At 52.4% G+C, this 19966-nt stretch overlaps 6 protein-coding genes across 7 annotated transcripts; all 6 read left to right on the top strand.

The window, feature by feature from the left end:
* Window positions 1-2046: 2046 nt before the first annotated feature.
* Window positions 2047-4023, top strand: LOC128729171 (forkhead box protein P4-like). Its single transcript, XM_053822826.1, has 5 exons — window positions 2047-2847; window positions 2917-2943; window positions 3007-3083; window positions 3163-3264; window positions 3439-4023. Exons 1-5 carry the CDS (start codon window positions 2259-2261, stop codon window positions 4021-4023), a joined length of 1380 nt encoding a protein of 459 aa, XP_053678801.1. The 5' UTR covers window positions 2047-2258.
* LOC128729172 (forkhead box protein P4-like) lies at window positions 4022-5103 on the top strand. The gene has a single exon (XM_053822827.1). It carries the CDS (start codon window positions 4076-4078, stop codon window positions 4670-4672), a length of 597 nt encoding a protein of 198 aa, XP_053678802.1. The 5' UTR covers window positions 4022-4075; the 3' UTR covers window positions 4673-5103.
* A 541-nt stretch (window positions 5104-5644) lies between these two features.
* Window positions 5645-6555, top strand: LOC128728431 (uncharacterized). 2 transcript variants are annotated; one of them, XM_053822057.1, is made up of 2 exons: window positions 5645-5726; window positions 5857-6555. In XM_053822057.1, the coding sequence occupies exon 2, from the start codon at window positions 5921-5923 to the stop codon at window positions 6437-6439; it is 519 nt and encodes a 172-aa protein (XP_053678032.1). In that variant the 5' UTR covers window positions 5645-5726; window positions 5857-5920; the 3' UTR covers window positions 6440-6555. The 2 variants fall into 2 exon arrangements, with proteins under 2 accessions (XP_053678032.1, XP_053678030.1); XM_053822055.1 differs by having other exon boundaries at window positions 5654-5761.
* A 137-nt stretch (window positions 6556-6692) lies between these two features.
* On the top strand, window positions 6693-7227 carry LOC128728503 (uncharacterized). Its single transcript, XM_053822129.1, has 2 exons — window positions 6693-6777; window positions 6836-7227. Exons 1-2 carry the CDS (start codon window positions 6693-6695, stop codon window positions 7225-7227), a joined length of 477 nt encoding a protein of 158 aa, XP_053678104.1.
* A 901-nt stretch (window positions 7228-8128) lies between these two features.
* LOC128728502 (serine protease persephone-like) lies at window positions 8129-13680 on the top strand. Its single transcript, XM_053822128.1, has 7 exons — window positions 8129-8207; window positions 8297-8474; window positions 8537-8867; window positions 8928-9105; window positions 12193-12668; window positions 12742-12925; window positions 12996-13680. Exons 1-7 carry the CDS (start codon window positions 8129-8131, stop codon window positions 13340-13342), a joined length of 1773 nt encoding a protein of 590 aa, XP_053678103.1. The 3' UTR covers window positions 13343-13680.
* Window positions 13681-14776: 1096 nt separating this feature from the next.
* LOC128728501 (transmembrane protease serine 9-like) lies at window positions 14777-19931 on the top strand. Its single transcript, XM_053822127.1, has 5 exons — window positions 14777-15552; window positions 15631-16666; window positions 17081-17211; window positions 18325-18966; window positions 19206-19931. Exons 1-5 carry the CDS (start codon window positions 15390-15392, stop codon window positions 19529-19531), a joined length of 2298 nt encoding a protein of 765 aa, XP_053678102.1. The 5' UTR covers window positions 14777-15389; the 3' UTR covers window positions 19532-19931.
* The last annotated feature ends 35 nt before the right edge of the window (window positions 19932-19966 follow it).

The raw sequence follows: 19966 nt of genomic DNA, 5'->3' as shown, positions 1-19966 counted from the left end.
GCATGGGGCAAGCGAGGTTGGCTCATTTTGGTGTTCAAAGTGCTGCCGGCGAGAGAGAGAGAGAGAGGGATAGAGAAAAAGAATTAACCAAACCCGGCGCTGGGTCGGCTTGCAGTTCGTTCTTATTTGTGTCAAATAAAGAAAGCTTAAAAGAAAACGAAACCACGACGTGCGGGGTCCGGGAAAGAACGCCGGGTGGGTGCGGATCCTGTTTGGGGCTAGGGATAAGGAAGATATATATAAAAGAAAACAAAAAAAAAGGATATTTAAAATGCAAATGAAAAAAAAAGGAGGAAAACCGCGCGATCTCGGCACCTACTGCTTGTCATTCCCCATCCTTCCGGTGTTGAAAGGGCGGCACGGAGCGGTGCATGTTGTTAGTGTGCGACGGAAAGGGTTTTTTTTTGTCTTGTGTTTAGTTCGTTGGCAAACGATCGGTTGATGGTTGCATGGTTGAGCCGAAGCCACCTTTCCACGAAGGGATAATTGTCCAGAGTATACCAGAGGCTTGCGGTGGGCTGGCCAGAGGATGGGTGCTTCCGGAAAGCCAACACACGATCCTTTTCGATCGAGCTGGTGTGTGTGTGTGTCTGTGTGTGGTTCCCGGAAGCCATTCTCAAGCCTGCGAGAGCACTGGGAGCTGAAAAAGGGCCAATGCGACGCATCAGGAGACAGGCCGCAGTGGAAACAATCTCAACAAAAAATATTACAAAACTACTCTACGGAAGGGCAACATCCCAGTAAACGCTAGCAAGTAAGAGTAAACAATTAACTGTAATATTTCACGGTGACTGTGTATGAGATGGAAAACGAAAAACAAAAAACTCAAATATATATGTATATACATATATACAGCTATTACTAACTGGAGTGCAGCTTCTTCTTCTACCTGTGTCAGCATCCTCGCAGCATCCTGAAAAAGGGGTTAACGCGCGTTGCATACCTTCATCGTACCTTTCGCTCTTTACCCTGCTCCCCCCTCCGCCTCCCCCTCTCCACGCATAAAAAAGGGCCGCGTCTGCGCAGTTGCAGGGATGCACACACGACCCGACCTGTCTGTCGGGTTCCGGTTCGGTTTTGCGAACTCATTCGACGTAGAACCGTACCATCCAGCGACCGGGTTGCATACATTCAGGCGCGTGCAACCGGTGTTGCCCGTACAGCGCTAGGCCGTCGACCTGGTTGGGTAGGGCAAACAGGCGGATGAGGGAAGGGGGGGGGGGGAGAGAGGTGTGTGAGCCTCCTTGTGGTAAGGTAGGCCAAACCCCCTGGGAGGGTGGGGCAGTTTTCGTGCAGTTTGTGCAGTTCGTGCAGTTCGTGATGCAACCGAGCCTGACGTGTTCGTCCTTTTTTTTTTGTCTCTTTTCTCGGAGACATCATCCCCTTGTCTGGGGCCTTTACTTTCCATTGTAGTAGAAAGAAAGACCATCGCCCTGTTCGTGTGTGTGTGTGTGTGTATTTGTGAGTGTGTAAGGTTTCGATGGGCCAAAAAGTGGGGGTCCTCCTCAGCCCCGCTCGAGATGCACTTGCCTCCGGTGCAAGGAGTTTCATTGGTGACAGCTCTTCCACTACTCGTGCCAGGGTCCGTTCAGATTCTTTCCCCTTTCTCGTTCGTTGCAGCTTTGCAGGATGCAGTTTTCCACCGTGCAGCAGCACCATCCCTCATCCCTAGCGATTCAAAGTGCGTCTCGAAGGTGGTCAACTCGCCTTCGTGCATTTCGGAGTGTTCCTCCTTGTGGTGGTGTGAGTCTGCACGCACGTCCAGACACGCCATCGTGTGGTGGATGCACTCGGTCCGGTGGTGGTGGAGCCAGACAGCGGGATGACAGGTGGATGACAGCAGGATGACAGCACGCGTCCAGGACATTCGACCGGTTGATGGTCGCGTGATCAGCCCAACACCGTTACGATTGCTGGATTCTTTTCCTTCTTGCAACTCCTGATGTCCTTAAATCTTCCTTAAACTCCTTCCAGTGACAGCCGTCCGCGGCCCATCTCTTGACTAACCTCTCTTTGCTTGTTTCGTTTCCGGTTTTCTACTCTCTTTCCCTCTCACTCTCTCTCTCTCTTCAGACGAAACGGGGCGTGGGTCAGCTTCGTCACGTGCAGGTTCTGCAGCTATCCATCCCCTGTTTGGAGGTGGTGCCTGTCGTTGGCCAGGCTGCGAGCGGGTGTTCGATGAGTTCGACGACTTCTACAGCCACCTGCACTCGGATCACATCAACGGTGACTACTCAGCCGCCCAGGCTCGCATCCAGATGGAGGTTGTGTGCCAGCTACACCTGCAGCTGCAGAAGGAGCGAGACCGGCTGCAGGCGATGATACTGCATCTGAACAAGAAGAACGAGATGCTTCGTACACCGGCGGCCCTATTTGGGGGTACGTTTTTGGCCCAGTTGCCAGCTATCGCTCCACCTCCAACATCGACAGCTGCCGCGGCTGCAGCGGCTGCGGCGGCGGCGGCAGCTGCTGCTGCTGCAGCTTCAGCCTCCTCACAGGCTGCTCCACCCACTGGCCCGTTCGATCTGATCGCAGGGCTTCGCTTTCCGGCTGATCTGGCCGCAGACATGGTGCAGGGTGCTTTTGGGGGTCGACTACCCCATCAGCATCATGTCCCTGCAGTTGGCTCCTCTACTGCTGCTCATCACCATCACCACAATCAGCAACAACAGCAGCAGCAGCAACATCACCTACAGCAACAACCGTCGCTGCATTCGCCTCCAGGTGCGGGGTCACAGGGACAAGGTGCTACGGGGGGCTCCACCGGTTCGACGGCGCCATCCAAAGCTTCTAAGGGTGGAGGAGGAGCCGTACGACCGAAGTACTTCTCACCGCAGGACAGCGATGGTAAGTATTCACTAAGCTGAGACCTTCTCGAATTTTGGATCCTGACACGTATCCTTCGCCTTTTTAAAGAGCTCAACTACCCGGATGTCCAGGACGGTAAGTTAGAGTAACGACAGGGTGTCAACCAACGTCGTCTAACCATTGTCTCTTCTCCATCAGATGTCCACAAGAACCGGGAGTTCTACCGCAGCCATGACGTTCGTCCACCGTTCACGTATGCATCACTCATCCGTCAAGTAAGTTCACCTCGGACAGGTCGTAGAGCGTCCTCGAGGACGTCTGCTAGTTCTTGCTCTTCTCGTTTGCACCCCACAGTCCATCATCGAGTCACCTGAGAAGCAGCTGACGCTGAACGAGATCTACAATTGGTTCCAGAACACGTTCTGCTACTTTCGGCGTAATGCGGCCACCTGGAAGGTAGGTCTTGGCTCAAACCGGGCTGATGTCCTGCTGAAGATGTTTTTCGAAGATCTTTAAACCATTCCGGGCTACGGGAGTTTTGGGGCATTTTGGGACAAGGGTTTTTGGGGTAACTCTTGGGTTTTCGGGACGTCACACAACACCTAAACACCTGTCACACGCTCGCCCCAGAACGCCGTCCGGCACAACCTGTCGCTGCATAAGTGCTTCATGCGCGTGGAGAACATTAAGGGCGCGGTCTGGACGGTGAACGAGGCCGAGTTCTGCAAACGTCGCCCGCAGAAGCTCGGCATCATGCAGTTCAAGTTCCAGCAACAGCAGCAGCATCAACACCATCCACCGTCACAGGGTGCGGGCTCGACGTCTGGACATCCGGGCAAGAAGAAGCAACCGTCACCGGCGGCTGCATCGTCGGCTACTTCCGTCCCGGCGGCTGCCAACCTTGGTCTCGCGCAGTCACAGTCTTCGCCGGCTTCTCCTCAGCACCAGACGTCCCACCAGCTTCCAGGTTCGCCGAGGGCTCAGGGTAGTCTAGGAGGTGCTGTTGTCGGCACGCTTAAGCCACCGCCACCGCCATTCTTCTATAAACGGTTCGTTTACATCCTTTTCCAGGTCCCAACTTCCCAATCTCCCTTACATCCTTTCCATTCGCACTCCTGCGTGAGGAGCGTGTCTATTTTGTTTGCTATTCGATCTGACATCGATGTCGACCCGCAGGGATTCTGCAGAAGGGTTTCTAACAGAGGAGGCTACTAACCGTCATCGCCGTTTGTGGCGTCATTGCGGTTCGTGCCTCCCAAAAACCTGGATGCCATTTTGCTCATATTGCCACTTGTACCCACGCGACCCACAGCTCACCGAGGAAAACGATAGATCCGTACTCGACCCACGGTCTTACCGTTCGCTGGCCTCTTTCGCCGGGTCCCTTTTTCTCTCGCAGAACGCCATCCGAACCAACCTGTCACTGCACAAGTGCTTCGTGCGGTACGAGGATGACTTTGGCTCGTTCTGGATGGTGGACGATCATGAGTTTCTCAAGCGACGTCATCTGTCACGAGGACGTCCTCGGAAGTATGACATTTCGATGCCACCGCTCACCGACACCCCTGGCACGCCAGTGGGTCCTTCACGTCCACCAGGAGGCGCCACAGACCAACCCACGCCGGGTGAGCTAGGACACCACGACACCACCGATGAGTCGGTGTCAATGCCACCCGGAAGTGGTGGACCAGCTCGGCTTGGGGATAGTCCGGTGCGTGGGTATGGGGAGGAGTACCCCGCTGGAGGTCACGAGTCGGGAGGTCCTGGAAGGGTGATGGTGGCGCCGGCTAGTGACAAGGAGGGCCTGAATATGGGCGCTACTAGACGACCAGGGACGAAGAAGCACGACTACACCAGACGGTAACGACGTCCAGCAGAATGCTGGGAAATGTCCTTTTTTATCACACTTCCAGCACTCCGCAGCCACTTTGCTCGTGTGTATCTCTTTCCTTATTTATTCCTACAGCTCTTTCAGGGTCTCGATCGCACCACAAACACTGAAATGCTCAATGGTTTAGACAAGTGGTCTTGCTTTTGTGTTTCTGCATCCTGATTGACTATCTTAGTTTTACCAAATGTCTTTCTATTAACCGGTCGATTCTTCGACTCAGTTTACCAGTAATTTTCTGGACTCTTTCTCTCTGTATGAGCACTATTTACAGGCATAATGATAGGAAGACCATATCACACCGGATCTGGAGGAGAAAATGGAGGTCCTAACGATCGATGAGAGGTAGATGTCAAAAGAAGAGTCCCATGAGTTGTCGAGCATGTGAATGAAATAAAAACAAACGCTGAGCAAAAGTATCCACTGTGTTATCTATTAATTAAAGCTGTTGAGGTGTATGAGCTTGCTTGTTATTTGTTTCGATTATCTTGAGTGCTGCTGGAACTCATTGTATATCACGAATTGCATAAAGAAATTCACTTTCCAATAGATTTCTCTAATCTCTGAAGAGACTCGTCATTTTATCTCAATCCTGATCCGATCGATAAGACTGTTCAGTTTCAGGATGTCATGAACGAGAGGTCGTGATATAATCTTGTCAACCAGGTTGAACACAAACCTAATCGTGGTGTTCCCCTCGTTGAGTCATTCAAGTCAATGTTACCTCTAGAAGCTCTTGCGATCAGGTAGAGCTATTTTGCGGGTGATAAGGTGGATGAAGGCAGCCAGCCAAGTGCCTACTTACATCGGACTGACGGAAGTGGACGCAGGGAAGACGTGCGTTATCTTTCGAGTGGCATATCCGTTCCCATGGCCCAGCTAACCTGAATCAATTAATCAAAGGAGTCGATATAAATACTGATAGCTGGGGCGCTTGGCTCGCCACAACGAGTTCCGTTCGAGACGAGGTGTCTAGTACATTTGTGTTCACACTCCGTGCTACGTTAGCTGTTCGATATTGTGATTATAGGTGCGTGAAAGAGTGTCCACGAGAATTATTCTACAGTTACGTTATTGTGCGCTTAGAAACGTCGTTTTTTGAGAGCTCTTTTTATCCATTTTAGTCCTTCAATGACCTTTCTCAATTATATTATCCTCAGTTAACATCCCGTGATAACAATATCAACCCACGAAGTCAACTACTCCATCAATCTCACCAACAAAATGAGTTCATTCCCCGTCGCACTAACCTGTCTGGGTTTGGTTTCGCTGATGCAACTACTGGTCATCGTCTCCGGAGGTCCTGTAGAAGAAAGCACGACCCTACCAGCCATGCTCGTCTCAATTGAAACCGTGTCAGATATCAGGGAATATCGCAAGGCACATGCGGACCTAACCATCGAACCGCTTGCAGTTCGTTCAGTCGTCAACCAGGCTGGTGGTAACAACCGCAAGCAGATCGTGTACACCCTCGGAGCACGCTTTTCCGGCGATCAACTTGTGGCAATTTCGTCCGGTGGCAAATCGTGGACAAGCCCGCAGGATATCAAGCTCAACCTGCAGTATCCAACGACCGGTGTTGGAGCATCTGTGACGTATGTGGAGGTGATCGTCGATCAAAGCTCAGAATTAGGTCAGGGTTACGTCGTGTCGGGTGGAGTTGGTCAGCGTTTTATACAGCTGGTGATCGAGGCGTACAATACGGTGTATTTCAACTATTCCGCCGCTATTTATGGGTTCTGAGCAACTGAGTCGAACATCAGCTCGTGCAGAGTGCAAAGCTTTCGACTGACCTAATTGTGTTGTTCCAATAAAGACTGTTTATTGCTCATGTCTGCATTTACATGGAGTTGTTGTTTGAAACCCCAACACACGCTGAGTTGACATATTTGAAGCAGGCTCTTTTTTTTGATTGAGATATTGCAGGTGTTCACGATTTGGGTACCTGTAAATCGGTGGTTCACTCAGTCCAGTTTCTTGTTTCAAAGCTTAAAGAATGGCCTTCCAGCAGCTGCTTGTGTTCGTGATTACCCTCCTTTACATCGCTCTGATGTCCCTCGTCAGTGCAAAGGAGCATAATTGTAAGTCTTGTCGCAATGTAGATCATGTTCGCGATACAACATTCGTCCTTTTCGGTAGACATTTACGACGTAACGGAACTAGAGTGTCCCGGAAACACGACGTACGGGCCGATCACACTCACCGCCTATCATCCCCTCTTCGATTCCGACCGTAAACGTGACTACCTAGACGTGGAGAACCGGAAGTTGTACACTCTGCAAGAGTATCTAGACAATCGTGCACCGTATGTGACGATTGGTATGGATCCGGCTCTCAGGCTACCCTACGGTAAGGAAGCATGTATACCTGAGCTAAATCGTCACTTTCGGCGCTCCATTCGGCTGCAAGTCCGTGACACCCACGAGGACCTACGTGGAGGTGGTTACCGACGTGTGGACATCTGCGTACGCACCCAAGAGGACAGCTTCGATGACATCGTCAATCTGCTGCAGGTTACGCTAGTACTCTGACTCATACCCAAACAAAGGCTCCCAATAAAATAGCCTCCGCGAGGCTCCGACCTGCTGACAGTCTGAACCCAGCAGTACCACTAACCCACCCACCCTCCCGCCCCCTCTTCTTCACGACATTTTGCCTTAAAAGACCGGCTCATTATGCGCCCCCGCTGGTGGCCTTGGGGTCTTGTTATCGTCGTCGTAGAACAGCTCGACCTCGGACCGGTTTCAGGACGGTGGCGCCCCTAGGGTCAGGGATGGACAAACGTATGTCCTGCGGGGTGGGAAAGGGGGCAGGAAAGCGGGGGCGGAAGCAGAGGCGTTCATATCGAGAGGTGTTGCTCTTCTGCTGCTTCTGCGGCACTGACGAGTGACTCGAGCAACCCCACGATCCGGTTTTTACCGAATCGCACTTCTTCTCTTCCTACCAGACTAGCATTCCGATCGCAAGAGAGCGAGAGAGAGAGAGAGAGAGAGAGAGAGAGAGAGAAGCAGCAGGTGGTGCACGAAATAGAATGAATACCGCCGAACTGGAGAGAAAGAAAGAGAGCTGATACGAGCTGAGAAGGTTCGCGAAGAGTCAGGCTTTTCTTTCGTTGCCGTTTCGTCCGCGATCGCGATCGCGATCGGATCGGATCTCCCTTCTAGCGTCGTTCCATCACCTTCCCACCCTCTGAAAACCCCTGCAGCCCCAGCCACAGACACACGGACGTGCTGGACGTTCAGCTCAGTGTACATTCGGCAGTGAAGCTGAGCGACGGCATCGAAGATCCCACAGGAGAGCCAAGAGGAGAGGTCTTTTTTGTTTCCTCCAATATTTTTTTGGCTGTGATCCTCCCTCCCCCAGTGACAAAAAAGTGATCGTGTTTGGGCACGCGTTTACCGCTGGCCCGGATCGAGTGCTCAGACAGGTGTCATGTGGTTTCGAGGCCAACTACTGCTCGTCCTGGCAGGTGTGCTATCCTGCGGCACCGGTGCGATGGAGGAGCTGTTCGGTAGGTTCCGCTTAAGCCTCGCTCGTTCGCCTCCTGCATCGTTGCCTCGTGACGAACGCTTTCCGTTTCCTACTTCCTCACATCGGCAGAGGACGACCCGTGCACACTGCACACGGGTGAGCGCGGTGTTTGCCGGAGGGCGATCGCCTGTACCTGGCTCAAGGGTGCCATCCGATCGCAGGAGATCACCTACGCCCAGCTGATCCGTTGTGGGTTCGACCGGGACGAACCGATCGTGTGTTGTCGCACTGATCCTGTGAAGGCGACGTAAGGACTCTTGCATTCTGACATGTGCTGGAGAGCGTTTAAGTTTACGTCTGGTGTTTTAGGCGCGTTGGAGTTCAACCAGCGACAAAGGCTTGTGCGACATATGACGGGAAGAGGCCACAGTTGGCGTACCATATCGTGGGCGGCAGTGAGGCGGAGTCCGGTGAGGTGCCGTTTATTGGAGCACTAGGCTATCGACTTGGAGATCAATCGAGTGAGGATAGTGCAGGATATAAGTGGGCCTGTGGAAGTAGTCTCATTGCACCTAGCTTCCTGATGACGGCAGCTCACTGCATTGATACCGTACATGGTTCGCCAGTAGTCGTTCGCATGGGTACACACAACCTGCTATCGCCTCCTATACCAGAAGAAGTGCAAGATCGTCTCATCAAGGTACGATTTTTCATCAGCTAGACATCAGCGAGACTCTGATCACCTGTCGCTTCATTCCAGCGCATCATCATACATCCCGGGTACAAGAAGAACCTGAAGTACGATGACATCGCCCTCTTGGAGGTGGTCAGTCCGTTTAAATTCGATGAAGTAGTACAGCCAGCGTGTCTCACCATCGATCGGAATGATTTACCGACCTCCACCGTTCTACTCGTGGCTGGTTGGGGCCTCACTACCACCGGAGACTCACCGGAAGCCCTGTTAAAAGCAAACCTCACCACCGTACCGATCGAAACGTGCGGAAAGACGTACGAAACGTTCAAATCCCGCCTCAGAGACGGTATCCGACCATCACAGTACTGTGCCCGTGGTCTGCAGGTGTCCGATGGGTTCTGGGGTGACTCTTGCGATGGTGACTCGGGTGGACCTATGTACTACCTGTCTGGTGATGAGAACGCCCCAAAATACTACCTGTTAGGTGTCACCTCGTTTGGGCCCGGTTGTGGATCGCCGAATCCCTCCGTGTATACGCGCGTCGCGTCTTATGTGGATTGGATCGAAACGCAGGTCTGGCCTGCAGATACAACCTGAGCTAGTCTAGAGGCACCATCTGCTTCGATCAACCGGTGTTTTCAACTCGCAATCAATTCTTAGGGAGTACTTCGGAGGAGTTAAAGATGGGTAGCTCGCGTATAGTGGAGAGCTGGTGCCAACCAGCTTGGTTACAGATCATTCTGAAATATATCTCATGTCTTAAGTCACTTGACATACATCTCAACATCTCAGTGCTCATTTAGTGTATGTTTGTGTGGCTCAAACGAAAAAAGCAATCAGATGATTTCTCAAATTTTCAAAAAGCTTTGTGGCTGAAAGCAAAAAGGATTTTTTCCTCATCAAATGCAGAACGAAAACAGCCCAGCCTGTTACACGGAGCACATTTTGTTTACCGTTCCGTCATTTTAACCTAATTTAGGTCTCTTTGTACATGTTCAACTTGGCAAGGTCTTAACGGTCACTGACACGTGCCAGAGAGAGGGCTTTCAAAATGGAATAACCCCGTTCGGATGGCCTGGATCCGGAATGAAAAGAAAAAAAAAACACCCAAACCCCAGCAATGACAGACAGCTTTGTGTTTTGTTTCCGTCCCGTCAGGGCCACCGGTAGTTCCGAAGGTACGCTCCAGCTGCGCCATCGTTCCATCGGCGGTTTCTTTTGTCAACCGGCGTGCAGTACATTCTCATCGCGCAAAATCACCCCGCCATAATGGCGCGTGCAAAAAGTAAACAAAAAAAATGGACGCCCCGACACACGAGCAGAAAAAATAAATAAAACAATCCACCACATCGGCATGACCGGCGAGACGCGAATTTGAACAGGAAACGTTGACCGAACGATCGCGGGTCGATATTCGATGCGATGAGCTTGCTTTTCCAATTTTTGGCCCTCTCTCTCTCTTGATCGTTCCGTCTCTTTTACGTGTGCACATACCCTGCACACGCTTGGCTGTAGGTGTAATCTTGCACGGGATGGAATCACCAACAGGGAATGCCCTTGCGATCGCGAAATGAATTAAGAATCGATCTTGTCCCTCGGGTATGATGACGAGTCGAGTAGAGTAATAAAAAAACCCGAGTCGCTCTAAAGAGCATGTGAGAGAAAGAGAGAGAGTGGCCGGGTTCATCCATCTCCAGGGCAGACTCATCCTGTAATGGTCATTAGATCGATCGATCGATCAGATATTAAACAATGCATGTTTAAGATAATTTCCAACCTCACGATCACTTGATCATCAAGAGACATACTTTCTCTGGGGCTAAGCCATTTGAGTAGGTGATCAAACCATTCGGGTACAATAAATCAAGAAAAGAGCTTTATTAAACACCTCACTGAACAGCACTGCATCAGCGATGTCGATCATCTTAATGCGTCACGATCATCCTGCTGGAGCAGTTTGCGCAATGAGGCTCCATGCAATGATTACTTCCACGGTTTGTATGAGTAGTAAAAAAACAGCATCCCTTCATCCTGCCATTCCTCCCTCCTTCTGGACACTGGTTTCGAACCCACCGGCATTCGAACTGATCGCTGATTAGCTGTCACTGATCGGAAGTGACACCTCGTTATAAACAAACAAAAAAAAAGAATCTCGCGAAGATGCACACACGACCGTGCCAGCAAATCTCGAACACCCGAACCACCGGTCCGTGTGTAGGTTCGTAAGCGGCACACACGCACTCGACGGTGCACAGTGGTCCTCACCAAACCGGAACCCGTTCAGTAGCCATCGTGAGCTTCGTTCGCGCGGATCGTCCAGCACGGTACCAGCTCGGCGACGGAATTCGGGAGCCCTCAATCAGCGATCGTGAACGCAATCATCAACCGATCGATAAGCGATCGCACCGATCGATCCTTACGCGCACGTGTATCCGTGTTTGTGTGTGTGTGTGAGAGCACGTGCTGTGACGTACGATCATTTAGGTAGCGCATATCTTTCGTTGTTTTTTTGATACCCAACCCGGCTCCGATAACCGTGTTTTTTGGGGAAGCTGTCAGTTTTCGCAACCCCCCCCCCCCCCATTGACCCCCAAAATTCGTACGCACACAACGAAGGGAGAGCCCACCAGCCTTCCGGTACAACCGTGATGGCCCTTACCAGCGCGAGCGAGACCGTCACCGCGAGCGAGTGAATGAGAGGCCAATGACCGGTTGTCCGAACGTGCAGAATCCGGCCAACAGCGCCCAGACAGAGACGGCTAGCCGCAGCTAGTTTCAGCTGACGTTTTTCGCTTGACCATCCTCGTCGTAGCACTCTCTGGTCGGGTCAACGTGTCAACTCGCCAGCACAACAATCAACACACCACTCACGCTCAATCTCGACCACAAGCAAAAAGGACGGCGAGCCCAACATGTGCCGGTCGGTGGCTTTGGCCTGCCTGCTGCTGATGGCCCTCGGTGGTTGTGTCCTCACGCAGACACTCTATGGTAAGTTAGTCTACAGGAGTCAGCGGACTTTACGACCGGAGTGAGGACCTCTTCTCTGTGGGGGATTTTTAAAAAGGAAACGACACGTGAAAAAAAGGGAAGGGGGACTCATCTGTGACTCCCCACGGGTGTAGGGAAAATCCCATCATAACGTGTTCCCTCGAACCTTGGTGGCTGTTTACTCGCGGTTCTTAGGTATTCCTGGTGATCTCGAGCGTACTCTGACAGATCCGAACACGGTTAGAACAGCGAACGCGATAACCTGCCGCGTGACCCTGGGCTGAGGCAAACGAAATAAACCCGTGAAATCAGAACTAACGTTAAGCGTTTTTCGTCGTTTCAGAAGGCGACGAATGCATGCTGAGGGATGGAACTCCTGGTGTTTGTACCGATGCCACCGCCTGCCCGTGGTTCCTGGAGGTGATCGTGAAGAACAAGCGCTTTGCTGATCGCGTGTCCTGCGGCTTTGATGGACTGGTTGAGGTGATCTGCTGCAAAACGAACAGTACGGCTCGCCCGTCTGGCGTACGATCGCGGTTGGCCTGTGAACAGGTGCCGAAGTATACGTCCAGGTTGACGTTCCACATCATCGATGGGGAGGAGGCGAGTGAGGGCGAGTTTCCCTTTATGGCCGCTCTTGGTTATCCCTCGGATGAACCATCTCAGAACGTTAGCTATCGATGTGGAGCGAGTCTGATCGCAGCTGACTTCCTACTTACGGCAGCTCATTGTATTCCCACAAGTGACCGACCAACGGTGGCCATTCTTGGTACTAATAACCTCGCGCCTGATAATCCTGGTGTCATCGTGGGGATCAAAGTAAGTGTCGGTGTTCACCCACCACCTGGGCAGGTTCGTTTAATCTGCGTTCTTTCTCGTCTATGGCTTGCAGGCATTCTTTCCACATCCGGACTACCGGACGAATCGGAACTACCACGACATTGCGCTGGTGCAACTGGAACGGCGCATTGAGAACGAACCGGATGTGAACCCAATTTGCCTAAACGACGACCTGAAGGATCTGCCAGAAGAGACCGTGCTCACCGCCGAGGGTTACGGCATCATTGATCTCGATCGTACGTCCTGTTAGGCTCCCGACAGCGGTCTCACTACGGCACTAACGATGCGTTGTCACCAATGTTTTAGGTAACCTGCGGTCCAACCAGTTAATGAAGGTCAACCTCACAACAGTGGCGCTGCAGAAGTGCAACCAGAGCTTCGCCGACAGCAACCTGCTGAAGAACAACCGCAAGCTCCCACAGGGCATCGTCGCGACGCAGTACTGCGCAACTGGGCGAGAGAACGAAAACACGAAGGTGGTTGGTGACACCTGCCAGGGTGACTCTGGTGGACCACTCCAGATCCTGGACGATGGCAAGTACAAGCTGGTCGGTGTGACTTCGTTCGGGAATGGGTGTGGTAGCAACACACCGAGCGTGTCAACACGTGTTGCGGCTTATATCGATTGGATCGAGAGCATCGTGTGGGGCTGATGGAGGGCGCCAGGACTCCCTAAAGAGGTGATACGTAAAGTACTCTGCGGTAGAGCATGAACGTTCGCCATATCTAAAGTCAAACGTAGAAGCTTAAGCAGGATAAGCGAGTGTGTGAGACAGAGCAAACGTAGACAGAACAAATTAGCAAGGGCTTAGAAGATGCGACCGGTGAATACTCAAGCAAGCAACGGATTTGGGAGGTTCTAACTTCATTCTACCAAAAAAAAAGCCCATTCTCAAACGACCAAGCCCATTCCACTACTGACTCGTGATGCATGCGTGCGCGACTAAAATTTTTCATACTGAAAGTGCTAATACTAATTAATGCTAGTAAATCGAGGCGTAATATAAAACAAAAGTGAAGCGACCTTCTCCCTCGGATAGTTATCTTGGAATTTGTGCCCCATAGAATCGCTAATCGACGAAAGTGCCATTAAAATGGCCGCCACAAAATGGCATCGCATCGATTCCAGCATCGCAGTGCGTCGCAAATGCCGAAGCCATTATCACATGGCTGATGAGAAAGAAAGAAGGGAGAGCAAAAAAAAAAACCTGCTGCATGCCGCTATCTGCCCCTTGTGTGTAATTGACCTTCTGCAGACCCGATGGAGACGCTTCAAGTGATGGGCATGACCAGTTTCGATTGTTAACCGTAGTTTCAGGCACGAAAAACTGGTTTCCATAACTTCCTGCTTGAACGTCGCACCTTGACCCGCCATATTGTCAATACCCGAACTCGTTTGCATTACTATCGAGGTGTAGGTGAGAGAGTGGCCTTGTTGTGTGTGTTTTTTTTTCCTCCCGATGGTAAATTTGGTTCCATTCCTGCGGCGTAGATGTGTGCCTCGATAACTTGATTTTCAAACGGAAACTCCCACCCGATCGCGTCAGTTATGCAGTTGTTGGATCAGGTCAATCTGCATCAGGGCGATAGGCGCCTGGCGACGGGAATACATCAAAGAGCGGGAAACGCATACAACCGTCGAAGTGAACCAAGATCGTGACCCATGACGGGTTTGTCCGATTAGGACGAGAAACCGCGGTAACTCGTCGGTATGAGCCGGTGCAGAGGCGTACATGCTTTTGAACTGATGTAACGATGTTTCGTTTTGAAAAAAAAAGAAAAGAAAAACCCGTCCTATAATTGCTTCCTAAGGGAACTCCACGAATCGCAACTTGTGCTGATCGCGTTACTTGCATAACCGCTTGAAAGGGGATTTGATTGAAAAAAAAAAAAACAAAAATAATTTCATGCTCAATTCAAAACCCAACATTCAACCGGTTCCACTATCCAGTTGTTCTAGACTTGTTCCAGCGCCCAAATAGGGCGCATTCAAATGGAGATGCTTCACTGCTGTTGGAGCTAGCTTTTTGCAGGTAAAACCCACAAACCTTTACGAGGGTTCATCACCCCTCCTACCGTTCGAACACCCTCGAATCCCTCTGGCGCCGTCTAGATGCACATCCACGCGACCTTCAAGTTGTGTTTGTTAACGCCTAAGCGATTACCCGTGTCCGGTTGTTGACATGATCCAACTGGCCCGCAAGGTAGATCGGGTTTCCACCTTCAGGAGCAGGAAAAAAAGGATCGACACCAGACGAAACAGGAAGCGCAACAAACGGCTTTTGCAATCGGCGCAGAAACGGGTGCGAGTGGGAGCAACACACGCAACGAGCAACTCCGTCCACACACAAACATGCACAAGCAACAACAACAAAAAAAGAAAGAAAAAAAGAAAAGATGCACGAAGCGCGTGCGTCAGTGTACGATCACTCGATCGCGACCTCAGCATCAGTTTCGAGTGGTTAATCGATCGTGTTCGGTTCCCACAGCGACAGTGCGTCTAGCTCAGCTCCAGCGTGCTCGCTTTTCCGAGTTTTCCCACGACACCGTGCGTGCGTGCGTGTGTGTGTGCGGTTTTTGGTGTCGTGTGGGTGGTGCACGAGATCGATTTGTTTACATCGCGAAGGAATTTGGCCTTCAAACAGCTGTGGTACGGTCTGTCAGTACACCGAGCTGTCAGTTGTCAGCGTGAGGCTGCCGATGACAGCGATGGCGAACCAACGGAGCAGAACGATCGCGAACGATCGTGTAGGTGGTGGACGAAACATCCTCACCCTAGTACTGCTGGTGGTGCTGAGTGGACCCGCTCTACTACTGCTGGCCGACGACCAGATCCAACATGCGTCCGATGAGATGCTGTACGGTAGGTGTACCTCTCTTTCGATCGTACGATCGCAGGTGTTACTGACACTGGTGCTGGTGCATCCTTTCCCTCTCTCAGATGGTGACGCGTGCGTGCTGCGAAACGGAACAGCTGGTATATGCCGGCCTGCGAACCGCTGCGATTGGGTGATGGAGAAGCCTCACCCAACGCAGGAGCTGATCACCTGCTCCTTCAACTGGTCGCTCCCGATCGTGTGCTGCCCGGTGCGGGTTGAGGCAAGGATCACGAGTGAACCACCTGCGACTCCACCACCAGCAGTAGGCACCCGTGCCGCGGAGGTGCACTGCCAGCGACCTTCAGGTGGCAGTGGGCTATCCGATCATATCTTCAAGGGTGTCTTCGCTCAGTACGGTGACTTCCCGTACATAGCCGCCCTTGCGTTTGAGCCACCGAATGGTACCGCTCCTGCCGGTGGCACACGCTTCGGGTGTGGTGCGAGCTTGATCTCCTCAACCTACCTGCTAACGGCCGCCCACTGTGCCTCCAAAAAGCCGGCATTTGCACGCCTCGGTGTACTCGAGCTGGAGCCTGCGATCGTCGTCGATGAACCACTCGACATTGCGATCGCAAACGTGACGCTACACCCAGCGTACAACAGGATCTCGTACGAGCACGACATCGCCCTACTCGAGCTAGCCGAAGCGGTACCTAACGATCTGCCATTCGTGCGGCCAGTTTGTCTGCACACAAACACCTCCGAGAGCTATCCGCTCGATCCCAACCAGTTGCTCTGGATTGCGGGCTGGGGCGCGCAGGAACCGGACGATGATAAAAAACCACCACCGCTGCTGAAGGCAAACGTCAGTCTAATTGCGCGGGCTGACTGTAGCACTAGCCTACCACGCACACGGTTCAACCCGAACGGACCCCATCCGAGCCAGCTGTGTGCGCTCGGGCGCAACATGAAGAACGAAACCACCGCTGACACCTGTCCCGGTGACTCGGGTGGGCCGGTTGAGCTGACGGTTCACGCGCGACACTATCTCGTCGGTGTCACGTCACTCGGGTATCCGTGTGGGTCACCTTATCCGGGTCTTTACACGGCGGTGGAACCGTATCTCGATTGGATCGAATCGATCGTCTGGCCGGACGGGTAGGCCTGGTGTTGGTGGGGGGGAGGGTGTCAATAAAGCTGTGGTTTCTGATGTGCTACCCGCGTGTGTATTGTTGCTGTTCAACTCCGTCACAGCATCCGATGACGTCTTGACGTTCGATCTTATCTTTTGCTGCTCGCATTCACTTCGTTCGCCTGTGGGGAATGGTGATCGTACAGCTCCACACAAACACAGTGCCGCTTGCGCCGCTGTCAAAAGGCCAACCACTTCAGTGGGGGCTCAGTTTCGTGCGTTGGTTCGTCCCGAACGGGCCTCATCCTGTGGCTCATTAGGCACCATCGCTCGACCAGCGAGAGAGATAGAGTGTCCGCCGGTTTATAGCTGCTCGTTCGGAGGCAGGAAAACGCACCGGTTTGCGAGACGATCAACAAACAGGCAGGCTTTTAGGGCTTGTGTCACGCCATGTGTTGGATTCATCAACACCGCGGTGAGCTGCTGGTGCTGGTCGGGCTGGCCGGGATGGTTTGTGTTGCCGTTGCGCTTCCGCAACCTTCCACCATCTTTGAGGACACCACGCTGTACGGTAAGTGCTCCATCAACCTCAACTGTCAACCGCGTGCGGTGTGTGTGTGTGTATGTGGGTCCGATCGTATCGCCACACATCCAGCTTGAGGTGAGACCTTCCCAAAATTCGCCAACAAGGCCAACAAGGACCCCCGTAGTGGCCCCATCAACCAAGAACCACCATCGGTGTGTGTGTGTGTATGTGCGATCGCGTGCTTGACCTTTGAAGATGACAGCAGACTCCCCCATCGCACCCACTTACCCCGCTCCCCATTGCAATGAAGGATGGATGCAACGAGCGTCTCCGCAACACCGAAGAAGCAAAATCCGGTTTTAAAACCGGAATCCAAACCGGAAATATCCAAGTGAAACCCCATGCGGGAGGGGAGGGGTGTAGGAGAGAAGAGTGGCTGAGGAGCCGGCATAAAGATGAAGCTAGAACTTGATCGGGTGGATGAAAAAAGGACGTCACCGTTCGACGGTATCCTTCTCCGCACGCAGTTCCAGCGCATGGACGATCGCCATGAGTGGGATCGTAACGTGGTATTGGTGTACGTTTGCTTGCGCGAATCGGTGCTAACTGCAACGCGTAGAATGTGCTAATGTGAGCAGCCGGACACATATGAACGCCGGAATGAGACGGCGTTCGATAAAGGGGCCAACATGCACGAGCGAGATACCCAATCGGTGGACGGTGTTCGGTGACGATCTCGTGCGATCGATCTGAGATACCCGAGCTCGAATGCCCACACTGTGAGATCGTTGTGGCTGGTAAAGCAGTCAGTGATGGAGCCTCAACTAGCAGGATGTCAGGCGCATGGAAGTCGCTCGAGCTCAGGCAGTTTGCTCCTGTTCACGCTCGTCCTAACGCTCGTCCCACCGGGGGGAGCTGACACGAACGACTTCAACTTCCCAATCGATTCGAACCTGTTCTATGGTTAGTCTGCGGCGCAGTATGTGAGCGTGCGAATTTTGTGCTTGCGCTGCGAATTGCGTGTTTATAGGCTCACGTTGGCGAGTCGTGAGTCACCGGGTGTGCACGATGCGATGGTTGTGAAACGTATCCCCGTTTTTGGGTGAGTCAAAGACCCCCATCCTTTACTAACCGGTTAAATCTCACTCCTATTTCCAGAGGGCGACACCTGCAGCTTACCGGGAATGCCGGCTGGGACAGGCGTGTGTCGGAAGGCGATGGTTTGCCCCCAAGGCATCCGGTTCAACGGTGACCGGTGCGAGTTTAGCGGCAATGATCCGGTCGTGTGCTGCCCAGGTCCGAACACGCCTAAAAGAAGCGATGCCGCCGTCAATCGCATCACAACGCGCATTTCCAAGCAGGAATGCGAACGGATCAACAGCAGATCCGGTTCACTTAGCAGCCACGTGTCTGGGAGACGGCTGGAGGCCACTCTGGGGGAGTTTCCCTTCATGGCGTACGTGAACTTCGGCCCAGAGGCAGGCATCTCCTGTGGGGCGGCTCTTATCGCGAAGCGGTTCCTGCTGTCGGCGGCACATTGCTACAACAGCACGGGAACACCGGTCAGCGTGTTGCTGGCGATGGTACGTTTGGGTGATGCGGAACGAGACGAGTACCAGGTGCGGACGGTGCACATCCACAGCGGATATAAGCACCGACGGAACGATCTGGCACTGATCGAGTTGACGCGTGACGTCGTGTTCGACACCAACGTTAACCCGATCTGTCTGAACACCGATCTGCTTGACATTGGCTCGACGGTTAACCTCACCATCATGGGTTGGGGCGTCAACGGTGACGGTAAGATTGCTCGATTCCAGGGCGTCAGGCTGCGGTAGAACAAACAGCTAGAGTTGATGGAGTCGGTTCACAACAGATGGTAGAATTGTTTTCAATCTCGATTGAACGAGGATGTCGAGCGCATTTTATCGCTGAACCGTACTCCATCCTAGAAGCTCAAACAGCTTTGTTCCACGATTCGCTTTACGCCATCTTGCAGACTTTGAAAGGCTTCTGACGACTCCTCTTTTTTGTTACAGGCGAGGCCACCGACAAGCTGTGGAAGGCAACAGTGAAGGAGGTGCAGGTTGATCAGTGCCAAACACAGTTCCGTGAGCATAAGCTTGGCATCAGTATTGGGCAGAACCACGTGTGCGCCTTGGGCGAGAAGTGGATGGATGAATTCACGGACGCGTGCACGGGTGATTCGGGCGGACCGTTGGTCATGCAAGTCCAGAGCAAGTTTTTCCTGGTCGGGGTTGTGTCCACGGGACCGCCGTGTGGCAGCAACCTGCCCGGCGTGTACACCCGTGTCTCCAGCTATCTCGATTGGATCGAAGAGATCGTCTGGCAGAGCAAGCAGTGAGCTGCATATTGGCCCTCGGTTACGCCGTCTATTGTATATAGCGTAGTTGAAGCATACACGAGTGGGGCTGTGATTCCATACCACAAAACTGCCCCGGAATCGAAAACTTATGACGCGAATAGATAGATCTTTGAATAGTACCTAGAGACGGATCGATTGTGCACGGGGAAGAGAAGGAACTACCTGAACGATACAAGTGGCAGCGTGTAAAATTGGCAGAACCAACCGTTGCCCAATGAGAGATTCCCTTTCGCCATTGACTTTGCTAGTTGTGCTCATCCACTGGATATTTAATGTTATTAAGTGAACATACCGCAATTGAGAGCTTGGTACGCTCATAGATTCGTACACACGTGTCTTCTTTTTTTTAGTATACAATAAACATTGTTTATTTCTACGTTTCGTATATCTTCGTAGAACATGTACGAGTAAATA

The sequence above is a fragment of the Anopheles nili genome, chromosome X, assembly GCF_943737925.1.
Source record: "Anopheles nili chromosome X, idAnoNiliSN_F5_01, whole genome shotgun sequence".
In the NCBI taxonomy this organism is placed as follows: Eukaryota; Metazoa; Arthropoda; class Insecta; order Diptera; family Culicidae; genus Anopheles; species Anopheles nili.
Note: the sequence above shows the minus strand (reverse complement) of the source record. Positions and strands in the feature narration are given on the sequence as shown.